Source organism: Salminus brasiliensis, chromosome 4 (genome assembly GCF_030463535.1).
Source record: "Salminus brasiliensis chromosome 4, fSalBra1.hap2, whole genome shotgun sequence".
NCBI classification, from domain to species: Eukaryota; Metazoa; Chordata; class Actinopteri; order Characiformes; family Bryconidae; genus Salminus; species Salminus brasiliensis.
Window position 1 is genome coordinate 36,678,318 of NC_132881.1, and position 14,616 is coordinate 36,692,933.

General features: G+C 39.5%; 1 protein-coding gene across 1 annotated transcript; it reads left to right on the top strand.

Moving 5' to 3' along the window:
• The first annotated feature begins 303 nt into the window (after positions 1-303).
• On the top strand, positions 304-14,616 carry valopa (vertebrate ancient long opsin a). The gene is made up of 5 exons (XM_072678267.1): positions 304-667; positions 3,932-4,142; positions 6,936-7,053; positions 7,422-7,661; positions 13,928-14,616. Exons 1-5 carry the CDS (start codon positions 304-306, stop codon positions 14,159-14,161), a joined length of 1,167 nt encoding a protein of 388 aa, XP_072534368.1. The 3' UTR covers positions 14,162-14,616.

A 14,616-nucleotide genomic window follows, 5' to 3' on the forward strand; every position in this document is an offset into this window, starting at 1 on the left:
CGAGCGGAGCACAGACTCAACAAGTCAATGGGAGCAACTGCCTGCACTTTGCAGCCTCCCCTAGGTCTCACATAAACTGAGGAGTACATGCACATGGAGCAGCTGTGGACCTGCGACGCTTACAGAGAACCAACAAGTTCGTGATACGAGCAGGGCAGTAACTCTGGCGTTGTTAGTGATGCACCGAACATCTCAACTGATCTGGGTTGACCCAAACGGCGCATGCATGGCGTTCTAAGGTTCTGCACGCTGTACTGTACTTCTGTATAACAGTTCACCCATAACTGAGTGTCCGTTTGGAGCATGGATGCACTTGGCACGGCGGTCAACGGTGTCAGCTACACAGAGGTGGCCGACGTGTTTCAGCCAGAAGACCCGTTTGCTGGACCCTCGCGCACCATCGCGCCATGGAACTTCAAAGTGCTCGCCGCGTGGATGTCCCTGGTCACGGCACTCTCGCTGTCCGAGAACTTCATGGTCATGCTCGTCACCTACAAGTTCAAGCAGCTTCGGCAGCCCCTGAATTACATCATCGTGAATCTGTCTCTGGCCGACTTTCTCGTGTCTCTGGTCGGAGGGACTATTAGCGTGGTCACTAATTACCGAGGCTACTTCTTCCTGGGGATGTGGGCGTGCGTGCTGGAGGGCTTCGTGGTCACTTTTTTCGGTAGGTAGAGTTTATTGAAGTAGCCTCATGTAAGTGAAAGCGCAGAGAGTGCAGGTAATTGACGAGCATTAACCCAGATGGTGATGCTGAGATATTTTAGAGTTTGCCCTTCTGATCCAGGATCAGTGTTTTTTGCACGTTTTGATCTTTTGTATGAAGAAAGAGGCTGGCTGGAGCTCAAACATTGTTCTCAAACTATTTAGAGCAAAGTTCAAGGATTTTTGAGAGCATTTAAAACTTAGGAAACTTAGAAGGCACTTGGTTCTTGTAGAGTGCTTGTATTTGTAGAGTGTGAATTTACCTTGCTGAAAAGTTCACTTCACCGGTCTGTTCCTTAGACATGTTATCCAGGATTTACCTGCTGACCCTGCTGAAAAAGCCAGGCTGGGTAGTTCAAGCTGGTCAAGCTGGTAAACCTCTCGGTTAGCACTGTACCAGCATCTCTTAAAAAAACGGACGGAAACCATAGAAGAACCACAAGAATGTGTGAGTGTGACGTACCTTTACATTTATAAACCTCTAAATGCACACTCAAACATCTCTCTTACAAACATGATTCCTTATTGAACCAAAAGTGCTTCTTCTGTGGCATTCCTTATAGAACTACTATAAGGAACTATAAGACACGTTTTCTGTTGAGTTTGATGGTTTAGCTGGTCTACCAGCATGATCAACCTCAAAATAGTCTAGTGTGACCAAGCTTGTTGGCCAACATGACCAACACGACCAAGCAAAATGATTATAATCAAAGGCTCTAGAGGCAGAATGAGCAGAGGTGGCAGCACAGTGGTACATTCCCTACATTCATATACATCTGCACATTTAAGCAGCTAGATGGTGTGTAAAAGAGCTCAGCTTACACCATGTCCAGTCTTTCCATTAAATTTCATCAGTAGAAGTAATCAATCTTTCTATGTGAAATGGCTTTCTTTATTATCTGGCGTCAGCTATAGCACTGACATTACATAACCAGGTGTTCCAACCATCTAAAATAAACACTGATCCAAAACTGTTTCTTTAGATCACGGTCATCAGCAGGTCAGCAGTTCCCAACAGGGATGAGCTAAAGCAAACAAGCTTGTTTTAAAGTGTGATCTTGTAAGTGTGTCTCCTGACAACGTAGGAGATAAATGTGTAGCTGGTAGAGAGATAGGGCAGAGTGAAAAGTTGAAAGAGGCATGCGCAGCATAACATGGGTAGATATTTCAGTCGATATCTCTGGAGATAGTATGTGTTTAGCTTGAAATAATACCTCAAACTCTTTCTTTTCTTCAGAATTCAGTTTAAGGACTACACTGAACCGCACTGAATCAATCTGAGGTGATATTACATGTGTGGTTGAAACACGAGCACTAGCTATTTCATAAGAAAATAACTTTAAAAACTACTTTTTTTCTCTTGTTGAAGGCAGCATGGCAAAACAAAACTTTAGACTCGGTTTAAAACCGTTGGGTTATGCTGTAGTAAATGCTTCAGGAAATAGTCAGAATCCAACCTTTCTTAGATATCTTTCTTTAGTTTCCTTCACTGCTTCTTAGGGCGTGATCAATGATCATTAGCAAGCAGATTAACATGCCTGCAGGCAGAACACCCAGTGGACTGAAAATGATCAAATTATCAAAACCAGCAGAACCCAAGCCAGTGCCCAAATTTAGCACACTATATATATATATATATTTATATATATTTATATATTATTGCATTTGGAAAAAAGGATGACCTCTAAGTGTGCTAAATTTGGGCACTGGCTAGTTCTGCTGGCTGGTTCATGTATTAGGGCTGCTCAAGATATTTCACAGCACTCACTACATTTCACCAGAAGTCAATTATCCAACATGTCATGATATTAATAATGCACTCATACAAGAATACAAGATTAGAGTAAATAATGTGTGTGGTAAATCTACCTTTTGTATCGAGCCAAAAAAAAAGTTCCAAGCACACATAAAATATATAAACAACAACAAAAAAAAAGGTTTATCCACTAGCATGCCTCATTCCATTATAGAAATATTTAATTCATGCGGTTTACTGAGCAGCTTCTTTTGTAAACAAATGTAACAATGGTTAATATTTTAATTTAACAGGTTGCCAATAAGCAAGCATTGAACAAACAGTGCTTTCAGTAAACTCTAGCCTATTTAGTGTCGCCTCATGAGCATTAGAGTGCCATTCTGGAGCAGAAAACCTGCCACCTAGGCTATGCAAATTTTATTGTGCGATAAACTTACAAGTTAAACAGGCTTTTTAAAAATGCATTCACCATATTTAAAAATAAATCCAGCCTAATGCATAAATCATCTAAATGAGAGCACACTTCTCACCTTCCACACTCAAGTAGCACAGACAAATAGTGTAGACATCTGTTCTGGACTGTTTTTGCATTTGCCCCAACTTCAGCTCTTTTTAGGTCTTTACAGTAAATACGATTGTTAAACCTGTGTACAGATTTGTAAAAGCTAAGGTAATGTCAGTTATCAGCCAGTTAACAGTCAAAAAAAACTTACTGTAATAATCAAAGTTAATTTCTCTCTACACACTATGTGGATTAAAATGATTGAGACACCTCTAAATCATTAAATTCAGTCTCATTGCCACAGGTGTATAAAATAAAGCTCTTTGCCATGTAGCCTTTGCAAACATTTGGGGTAATTCTAAGGAGATCACTGAATTCCAGTGTGGTACTGTAATAGCACTGCCATCATTGCTACAAGTCAGTTGGTGAAATTTCTTCCCTCCTAATTATTCCATGATCGACTGTGAGTGGTATTATTGAAAGGTGGAAGCTTTTAGGAACCCACAGTAACTTGTACAAGATCATGTACAGTTACAGAGCGGGGTCGCTGAGTGCTGAGGCACAGAGTGCATAAAAGTCGCCAACGCTCTGATGACTCAATAACTGCAGCGTTCCAGACCTGCTGTTAGGGCTGCAAACGGGGGACCAACTCCATATGAATGCCTATGCATTTTGAATGGGCTGTCATAAAAACGCCTGTAGGTGTAATGTGTAGGTGTCCCAATTTATATTTAACTTCAGTTTTAGCTTCAATTGTAATCAAACAGTATCTATAGTTTTAGTTAAGCGGAGTTAAGCATTTTACACCACTCTTATCATTAAAGCTCTGAGAGTAACATGATGGAAGCAAATTGCAAAATGTGTCAGGAGGTTCTGTAGATTCTAGGAGAATACGCCTTCATGGGAGAATTTTCCTCATTGCAGAGACTTGCTTAGTTGGCAGGCCTTGTTACTTTTCTCTCACACAGGTATAGTGGCTCTGTGGTCTCTGGCCATCCTTGCATTTGAGCGCTTCTTTGTGATTTGCCGCCCTCTCGGAAACATCCGTCTGCGGGGAAAACATGCGGCACTGGGTCTGCTGTTTGTCTGGACCTTCTCTTTCATCTGGACCATCCCGCCTGTACTGGGCTGGAGCAGCTACACAGTCAGCAAGCTTGGCACCACCTGTGAACCCAACTGGTAAGAACTTTTCAGTTGCCTTCCTCTGTATTAAACAAGACATAGAAGCAGAACAAATGCAGCCTGAGACTCTTCATCTCTGCTGATATATCTTCTGCCTGTTTCATATTTGTTTTCTTCAGACGCTCTCTTTTACTGATTCTCCCTAACAGTACACATCTAATTGGGGTTTATTAATGTTTGTCAGTTCAAATAGGAATGAATAATGATAGCTGAAACACATTGCTTGCACGCTTGCATTTTTAAAATTCTTAACCCTGTCAATGTCACAAATTTGCTCACATGTGAAAAGCAACATATGAATAATGCCATCATAACTTGTAATGAAGTATGAGGTAACTAATGCCTTTACTCACTCATTTTTCACTTGATGAGGAATTCTTGATGAACGGACCAATAGAAATGCTCCAAAATTACTTGGAATATATATATTTTTTACATTGATTCAAATCTTCCCACACCATTCCAATAATTTTTAAATTAATTTTAAATTAGCAATAGCAATAGCAATAGTTTTGCAATACTTCCAATCATAATAAAATATCATCCCATCAGGACTTGGTGATGGAGGTGTGATGTTACTACAAGCTCAACATATCTTGTGAGAACCCATGCTGACTAATGGTCCACAAATTAATTCCAGGCTCTGTCTACAATGTGATAGTAACAGACAAATGCTCCCTGGATAACATCCAGTAGTCAGGATTTACAGAGCTGGGTTTTTGACATCTGTTTGAAAGCCTCTGTCCTAGATGCCACGGTCATATTAAACAAGTTGTCCTTGTGGAATTTCCCTCCATCTCTTGGAGCTTTGGGTCACAGCACACAGACTGTTTTCCTTACTCGTAGCCCTAACTCCTCTATTGCCTCACCTCTGTCTCTCTTTGATGTCTTCAAATTTGGACGTAGTCCAAGGCTGACATCCTCTTTCAAATGGTCTATGAGACACATCTTTGATTTGTTGAGAAAAGTTACCTTTTGCTTTTGCTTTTTGCAATTCTACAAAAGTCATGCTATGGGCTAGGAAAACAGCAGTGCCATGCCAAATTTAGAGGCGAAGTCACCATTTCAACATGTGGGTTAAAGTTACAGAAACTGGATAAAACCAACAGTATACAAACACATTCATTTGAATTTAAGCACCATGATATTCCGGTAAATCAGTTAATAAATAAGTAAAAATATGCAATATGCAATAGGAAAAAACATATATTTACTCAGTGGAATACATAGACGTGTGTTTGTGAGCTACTTTCCACCAGACTGCATGCAGGCAGGCCCTAAAATGGGAAAGATCAGGTGAAGTTGGCGACTGTGATGTGGTCAAGGGGACAGCATACCAGGTATCTGAAGCTATACAACAGAATGTGAATAACAAAACTAGTTCAATTAAAGAGGACGATGGACAGATGACAAAAGAATAGATAAAAAATGTCAGTAGTATACATTGGAAGGTACCATGGCCAAGGTTTCACTGCTCAATCTATTATAAGGTATTAAAATGATGCTTTTATGTCATTCAGAGTGCAAAGATAAATATATGGAGTGAATATAGAAATAAGAGGTTCATACTGTGGTGAATGACTTCTGCTTCAGCCCCATATTATTGCATTTGTATTCAGTATCTGGATATGCTTTGACTGAATTATGTGTTCCCAGATTGACCAGATGAGATTTCACTTTCCTACATTAAAAAGCACATCAACGTGTACATCATTTCCATTTTCTGTAAACAACAGTTTCTCATCAGAGCTTTCATGCTCTGGGAGACTGTGAACAGTGTAGAGTAACGGTGGGGGTTCTACAACTTGGTGGAAGAGTAGATGGCTCTGTTATCCTGCCACATTTCTACCGGGACATAGAGGGTGAGCGAGGAATATAGAGCAAAAGGGAGAGACAAGTCAAGATCCAAGCTTGCCTGATGGAATCTGGTCACAGGAAAAGCATTTCGTTTAAACTTTTGTTAAATGTGGATGAGCTCTGTCTCTGACCACCTCTGAATGTGGATCATAATCCGATCACAATGTGTCTTAGGGGTGTTTTATACAGCCAGAGGAAATCCGAATGTAATCCGATCACCAAAAACACGTTAATGCCAGGTGTAAACAGGCTCTCAGTCACACTGTTCCACTTCAGTTTCTGGCTCAAATTAGTCTCCATTTAGCATACATAAACATTGCAGCATTTACATTTAATTGTCATTTTGAATTGTTTTTGTAGATTAATAATTAAATTTCAATTTAATGTTGCATATTTATAAATCCAAAAAAAGGCCTGGACTTAGCGCCAGTCTTGTAATGTTTCATTCTGTTACTTCCAAAGTTATCTTGCCCTTATCCCTATAGCTAACCTGACCTTGTTTTAGGGCTAAAGTACCCTCATGCACACCTGCACACTCTCTCTACCACTTGAGTACACATTTATTTGGCAGCTGTGTAACCATAAACCTACGACACTTAATACAGTTAAAGGCTAGCTGTAGCCCGTTTACTTGATATCAGGCCATAAGTAATCATGATATGTATGAAATGCACATTTACTTGTAGTACAGCTGTAGAAAAAAACTTTACTCATGTACAAGAGCCTCTAAAGGTCTCTACAGAACCTTTCACTCCTCACTCCTTAAACTTAATAACTTGCATTCAGTGTAGTTATTGAATAATAATAAGAATGCCAGGGACCCAAAATTGGTTCTTCTATGGTACTGACCCAAAGAACCCCTTTGTATGAATTAAAATTTGTAACAATAACTCTTGTTTACCTGTCTTTAAGACTGATTTGGTCCTTCAACAGGTACTCTGGAGACACTCATGATCACACCTTCATCATCACTTTTTTTATCACCTGTTTCATTCTGCCTCTGGGAGTCATCATCGTCTGCTACAGCAAACTACTGAGGAAGCTAAGGAAGGTTGGTCTGGTGGGTTGGGATAACTTTCAACACAGGCTGTCTGCTGAAGACATTGGCACCGTCAGAGCCATTACCTAAGCATAACACGTGGTACTACTTATCTAAAAAATAGGAAAGTGCATAATAGCACAGTGATGTACTGCACTCCATCTGAGCCAAGGCTAAGAAGCGCTAATGCAACAGTGATATACTGCAGTTTACCACTTTCATGATAACAGTGTTTGCAGATCATAATGATAGAAGTTAATAGCAGTTTTAGAGTGTCTTTATACCGCCATGAGTTTGTGGTCATGCTTAAATTCAAAATAAATTAAAGCCTGTTTCTCATATTATGCAGTCGGGACACACATAGCAGTATCTCTGTGCAGGTGTCCAACACCCATGGCAGGTTGGGGAACGCGAGGAAGCCAGAGCGGCAGGTGTCTCGTATGGTGGTGGTGATGATTGTGGCCTTCATGGTGGCCTGGACCCCATACGCAGTTTTCTCCGTTGTTGTTACTGCACATCCCACCATCTACCTAGACCCCAGACTGGCTGCTGTTCCTGCGTTCTTTGCCAAAACTGCTGCAGTCTACAACCCTATCATCTATGTCTTTATGAATAAACAGGTAAGGCAGATGTCAAACATTTCATAGTGATCTCACACTAAACCTTTCCTGATTTGAAAACACAGCAGAGCTATGCACAATAACCATTGTATAATAGTATAATAGTAGCTTCAGAGTCCCGCATTTACTTCACTCTGATCTATCACACCGCTGTCTAGTGTACGGTTCTTTATTGTGCTGAGACAGACATCTGCATGTAGCACAGCCACATAAACCTGTGTTTTCTGTGAAACTCTGTAAGGTCAAGCTCAACCAAAACAACCAATGGATACAAAATTGAAAATCAATATGATACAAACTAGCTCAATGTTATCTGGAGATAATGCTGTTATTTGCTTGCTGTGATGTGCACCTTGATATAATTCAAAAAGATGGCAAGTTTATGAATACACTGTAAACAAACTGTTAAATAAGTGTTAAAAAGTGTTAATGACATGCCTTGGTCTAGGGCTTTACTTAAATCTTAACACTGGTTCCAACTGCAAATAGACCTTGGGCTGCAATAGGAAAGCTTCATGTGGTTAAGACTGCCCCAGTTAAGGGTTCCCGCTGATAAATGGGTTAATGTATTTATAAACTCTGAGATCACATCAAGGGATAAAAATATCCAGAAACGTCCTTGAAAAAAGGCAGACGTTTTGGCTCGGACTGGAGGAAATCCCCCCTTCCTGATTACACGGTTCCAATAAGGTTATACAGTACAGAGGATCTATGTGTACTTTTATTAGCATTCATGATTTATGCTTGTATTCATTCAAGTCTTATATTCTTCTCTTTCCTATTGGTACAAAACTCAACACCTTTGAAGAACAACCTGCAAGCGTCAAGGTTATGAATTATTGAACCATTCCTTTAGTTTGACAGGAATGACTTAGTGACTATTAAGGTCACTATCATCTGGCTGTTAACTTTTATGAGGGTGTTAAGTCACACTATGAGTTCTAAATCTGGGTCCTTGAAAGTTTAGAGTCCCTTGTAGAGCATTGTTCTTCTTTAGAAAAAACATGCTGAACATGACAGATGTAATGACCAGCATGTGTATTGTTCTGTTGGGGGGGGTTCTTTATTTCTTTCTTTATTATTTTATTACTTTCTGCATTCTCTCATACTAAATGTGACCACTCTAGATACATGATTACACATACTGTTACCGTAGTTAATTTCACTAATTAAATGTGGTGGGTAACAGGGGTTCTGTAGCATTGGGTGATCCTGGCTCTTTCGGCTGGTTGGTTTTTGGTGTTTGATGACAGGGATGTGAATGCGAGACCCGGGTTTGTGCAGTTTCTACTGTTACTGCCGACCACTCCACTTTTTAAACTAACATTTTAAGCATAGCCACTGGTTGGTTTGAGCTACCTTAGCATATTAACCTGGTTTCACATGCATATTTTACTATAGAAATGGCACATTAAATAAATTATGTTACAGGTATTGTATCAAAAATATGCATATATTGTTTTATACATTTATGTTTAACATGTAGAGGATTTGTTCAGTTATTTCCACTTTCAACAAAATTTACCATTTGACCATCTGACAGCATTCTGAGAGAAAGCATGTTTGCATAAAATCACATTCTGAAGGAACCCAGGCAGACAGATTTATTTATTCATTATTTTCCGTTCTTTATTTATTTATGCATTTCTTTTTCATGTTCATGTGGTCGTTCAGCGGTTACAGCACTAGGTTATTAATAACAATGTTGGTCTGTTGGTCCTCCAGGGGTGCCGTAACATGGCTGACCCTGTGCTCTGACCCTGGCTCTCTTGGCTGTGTGGCTCAGTGGTTAGAGCGCTGGGTTTTTGATGACAGGGTTGTCATCAAATTCGATACCCAAGTTTGCTAAGCTTACACTGTTGGGCACTTGAGCAAGGCCCTTAATCCACTCTGCTCGTTAGGGGCCGCAATGAAGGCTGCCCACTGTCCACCGCTCATCTTTAGCATAATTACTTGCTGATTTGAGCTAGCTTAGCATTTTAACATCATTTCCCATGCGTACTGTTTACTGTCAAGGATGTTTGCTAAGTTATCCAGAACTTATCCAAAAGGAGCAGTTGTGGCTCACGGGTACGAAAGCTTGGTTATTGTTCACAGGGTTCAAAACCCAGGTTTGCTTGAGCAAGGCTTTAAATTTTCTATGCTTCAGGGGCACTGTAGCATGTCTGGCGTTCCAGCTGGGATATGTGTGTTGCACTAGTATGAGTAGATCAGGCGCAGCAGTGTTTCCAGAGTTTTTAAACATCTCAATGTCACTGCTAGGTTGAGAATAGTCTGCCAACCAAAAATATCCAGCCAACAGTGGTCCTGTGGTTAGAAACCAACCACTGCTGAAGAGCCACAGGGTGACTTATACAGAGTGTGCAAAGTGATGAGCTTTGGTGTCTAACTTCAAGGTGTGCCAACAAAGCTGAAGTGAAGGTACGTTTAGTAGGTATGCTAAAGAACTAGCAATACAGGCCACACATGTGGTCTACATAAAGCTGCTTTGGGTTTAAGCACTGTGCATAAATAATTTCTGACCATGCTTTGTATTCATCATAACCATGAGTTCCACCACACTGCCGTTACTGCTAGAGCTGACAGGACACAGACAGACTGCCACTGACGTAGGCGCCACCAGGGGGGAAAGTACTTGGCTTGCCTTGAACCCCTACCTGTACTGATGAGACTTCCATGTTTTGCATGTCCTCTTTTAACTTTGACTTTGTTTATTATCTTTTATTCATTTTCACCTTCTGTTCCCCTCATCCAGCATACAAGCATAATGGATGATGTATGTTCTCCATTGCTGTTGGCCCCCAGTAGTGCTGAACTGTGACACAGTGCTGAAGACAGAGCCAAGCCAGAATAATTATCCTCAGCTAGAGCTGGTGCTTTGTTCCGGCTTATTACAGTTTAGTTCAGTGTATCCTAACAAGCATTCCTTTATTTTTTAGAACAGGATTGGTAACAGGTCAGGCCTACATTTGCGCCTGGAACAGTTTTTGGCCTAGACTTCACACTGATTCGGTTACATTAACATCAAGGATACTGTTCTGGATATTAGCCCTTGATCTTTCATCCTTACAGTAACATTTACTCAAACTTGAGTAGGCTTAGCACATTTCTGCCTGATGTGTTCTGTCATTTTGAACAGTGGTTCTACAAAAGACACGCCAGCACTGTTTTACTCATCTCAGGAGTATGACAAATAAAGCCTAATACATTACTTTTATTCACATTTTCACTCAACCTTTTTAGATATCAGCAACTTTACAAATCTTGTTGTGGTTTTGAAACCATATGTGCAGAATATGCAGTATACATGCAGTTCTATAGAGCAAATGTGTCTCTTTGTGAGTGAAGGAAATTCATTCGTTTCTGTACAAGACTGACTATCGTGCCATCCAGATAAATGTCCTTAGTTTTTCTCTCACTTTTCTTGTCAGTCTTTTCCTCATTCCTTTGTCTGTTTCTCTGTCTATATTATTTTTGTCCAGCTTCCCACAGACAGACAGGTATTCTGTCACTTTTACTGATACCAAGGCATTTAGGGACTTTCGCTACACCACTATAATGACAGTATTATAAAAGAGAAATTGACGTAAAATGGGTGGAAGGTTTCAGCTAAGCCCAAAGGTTTAAACGTAGCTGAAAGTAAACCAGCAAAGTGGAAGAAGGGAGAGAAAGACATTTCGTAAACTGCACATTCAGGCCTATGAGCCAGTTTTCTATGTAATGCTGGGGCTGCTTCTAACTTATGGCTGAAACTCATGTTTAAGTGTGCCATGCACGTTGAAACTTAAATGCCTCCCTGAGAGCCTCCATAACTGAGAAAAGCCGCACAAAACACCTTTTCCACAGGATATGACTGTATATTTACCCACATGTCGATTCAAATGTGATTCATATAACCTGCAGTTATTTAATGGCCTGTTTTACAGAAGGTAAAAGGTGCTGGAATCTTTACTGATGCTGGAGCACGCAGCACGTATAAAATATTGACAAGGCACATTTGGACGATACTAAAAACCCTGAGAAATTAATAATTACAATGCTCCACCTACCCAAGTAAAAATAATCCCATCTGAATAGGGCTTAAGGGAGGTAAACCTATACTACTATACTACTACTCCTCTGACTACTACTACTAATAATATTAATTAAAAAATAATAACAATAATACTTATTATAATAATGATTGATATAAATAAATGATAAATAACAGAGAAAATGAAATAAAAATAGAAAGTTGTGCTTCTGCCTGGTTGCATTTGCAGTTTTATTTTTAATATATATATTTTTAACTTGCATCATTACTTCAATGGTTATTTTGAATATACTTTTTAGTTTTTTTTTCATAATGCAGCAGTACAAAGTACTGTTATTTATCTCTTTGCATAGTTGCTGACCTGACATTGAAGCTAAAGTAATGAAAAGTGGCTTTGATTTTTGTCTTCACTTTGGAAGCTGTAGCAGATCTAGGTCTGCACGCAACGCAAGGCTAACGATAACTGAAGGTCAGCTGTGTAATAGGTTTGGTAATGTGGAAACAATTAATGATTATGTTGCTTTAATTACCTCATTCTAATTGATTAATTCCTGAACAGACCTTTGGCTCTGCTGTTAAGTAGGTAACAATTAACACTGCGTCCCCTTTCCCCCACCACTGGTCAGTCAATGACACATGTCTGAATTCTACAGTAAAAAAGAAAATAAATGAACAGTAAATCCAGGGCTAAGGATGACAGTAGGACAGAATTGTTGGTTATTCTTTTTACTTTCACTCTGATACAGTTTAGTGTGTTCTAGTGTGTGCATGCTTAAATATAGGCAAAATAAATAATAAAGTAGATTTCTCATACACTAGGGGCTAAAGTTCCAGTTTCCACAGATTTGATACATATTGCTTCAGGGACTATGCTCTATATTCAGGGCCTAGGATCGCAACTTGTACTTGCACTAAAAGGACACGGTTTGTATTCACAGACTGTTTGGAAAAAAGTAACCTTAAAATGTATTTCTTTAACTGAATTAATCAAATGTATACAATATATACTTAAATCGTGAATCTACAAACATCTACAAATCTTTAAGATCTCTGCATGCACTGATAACCTGTGCATGTGGATCAGCTTATGACTTATTAGATGCAGTAGACATTTAATACACTGGAAATGTGGAAAACCCCCAGAATCGGTTTGCATTGAACAACTGTTTCTATATACAATTTATACCATACTATCATTTGCTGTGACAGTGTCAATGGTTCTAGCTCCTTTTTAGCTGTGTGTCGTCTCTCGCATTCTTGTTCATACATCTTATGTATTCTTGCTATGGGGGAGGCTACTGAGGTAAAGTCCAGTTTTCCACTTTGCTGTTGCATTTGTCAGTTTACTTCTGCTTGATTTATTCATAGGTCCCCCACAAGCACTGTCCAGTACAGTCTGCTGAAGGTGCTGAAGTTATGGCTGTAAAATCCATTCAAAAACTCAATCTGAACAATAGTGTTACAATCACATATTTTATCAGAACCACAAAAAACATTTTTGCTCCTGGGCTTGTCCTGCAATTGTGGAGTGTAATTCACTTTTACACCACTGCTATAAATTCATATTGCAATTTGTGCTCCCCCATATGGGCAGCTATAAATAGGCATTTGTTGACAAGCTGAGAGATACAGAACCAGCATCGGAAGTGAAAGCAGCATAGGGTATTGTATGTTATGTACTATGAGATAATAAAAATATTACAGGATTTTATACAAATATGCAGCGTCACAGTTCTTACAAGAGATGCAATGCAGCTCCACCAAAGATACATTAGCTAGTGCAGTAGCCGGCATTTCGAATCGGAATCAGTATTAAAGTAATAAAGAGCTGTAAAATAAATGCAAACAAAAAACTTTTATGTACAGATATAATTATATAAACATTTACAGAAAATTAACATCTGTACAGCTGTGCAAATTCCAGTATTACTATTAGTAAGTCAATTGAGCATCTAAATGATTGTGAAGCTGTTTAAATACTTTTTTTATTTAATTTTTTATTTATTTACAAATATTTTAAGATACCGTTACTACAAAATGTTGCTTTAGGGGTCGACCTTGGACAATACAAAAGCAACATTATGCTGATATTTTGTCAAAGTCTAAACATATTATTAGGTGAAAATAATAAATATATAAACTTGGCATGCTGTCTTATCATGTAGCCTTAGCATCGCTCATAAGCTCAATAAAATCACACATTTTTGCCATTCCTCCTTTTTTCCCTCTACAGTTCAGGAAATGCCTCATGCTGCTGCTTAGCTGCAGTGACAGCACCATGGTGGAGGTGAACCAGACCACAGATCGTGCAGGCATGACCGGAGAGAGCAACACGGGAGAGATGTCGGCCATAGCTGCCAGGATTCCCATTGCGAGAAGCACCCTGCAAAAGTCTGACGAGCAGCAGAGTGATTGTAGCTCATACGCCCAGCTGCCCATACCTGAGAACAAAGTGTGCCCCATGTAGCAGTGCAAGACCCTCGCTCTCCACACTCAACTTTCATTCACATTCAGAATGTGAAGGGGGCTTCTGTCATTTCCGTACCTTTCTGTAATAACAGGAGCATTCCACTTCATTCGGGAACTGTAATTCAGTATTCACAGCTGTAGCAGTCAGCATGTCCTCCGCTATCTCAGTATCCTTTATGAAGCAATAAGTTGATTTTGCCATTAAAATGATGCGCACCCCTAAACTTTCCATTTCTATTATCAGGTGCACAACACTGAAGGACAAGAACAAATTCAGTTCATTTATCTCTTTTTGTATTCCTCTTTTTGCACTACAAAAGGCAAGACCAACACACTTCAGATAGCTCAACAAGAATTACATCTATTGTTATTTTTCCCCCCATATGGCTGATTTTGGATTGTACACAAGTTTGTGAATTGCATGTTTACTGGTCTTCATGATCTCAGCTAAAA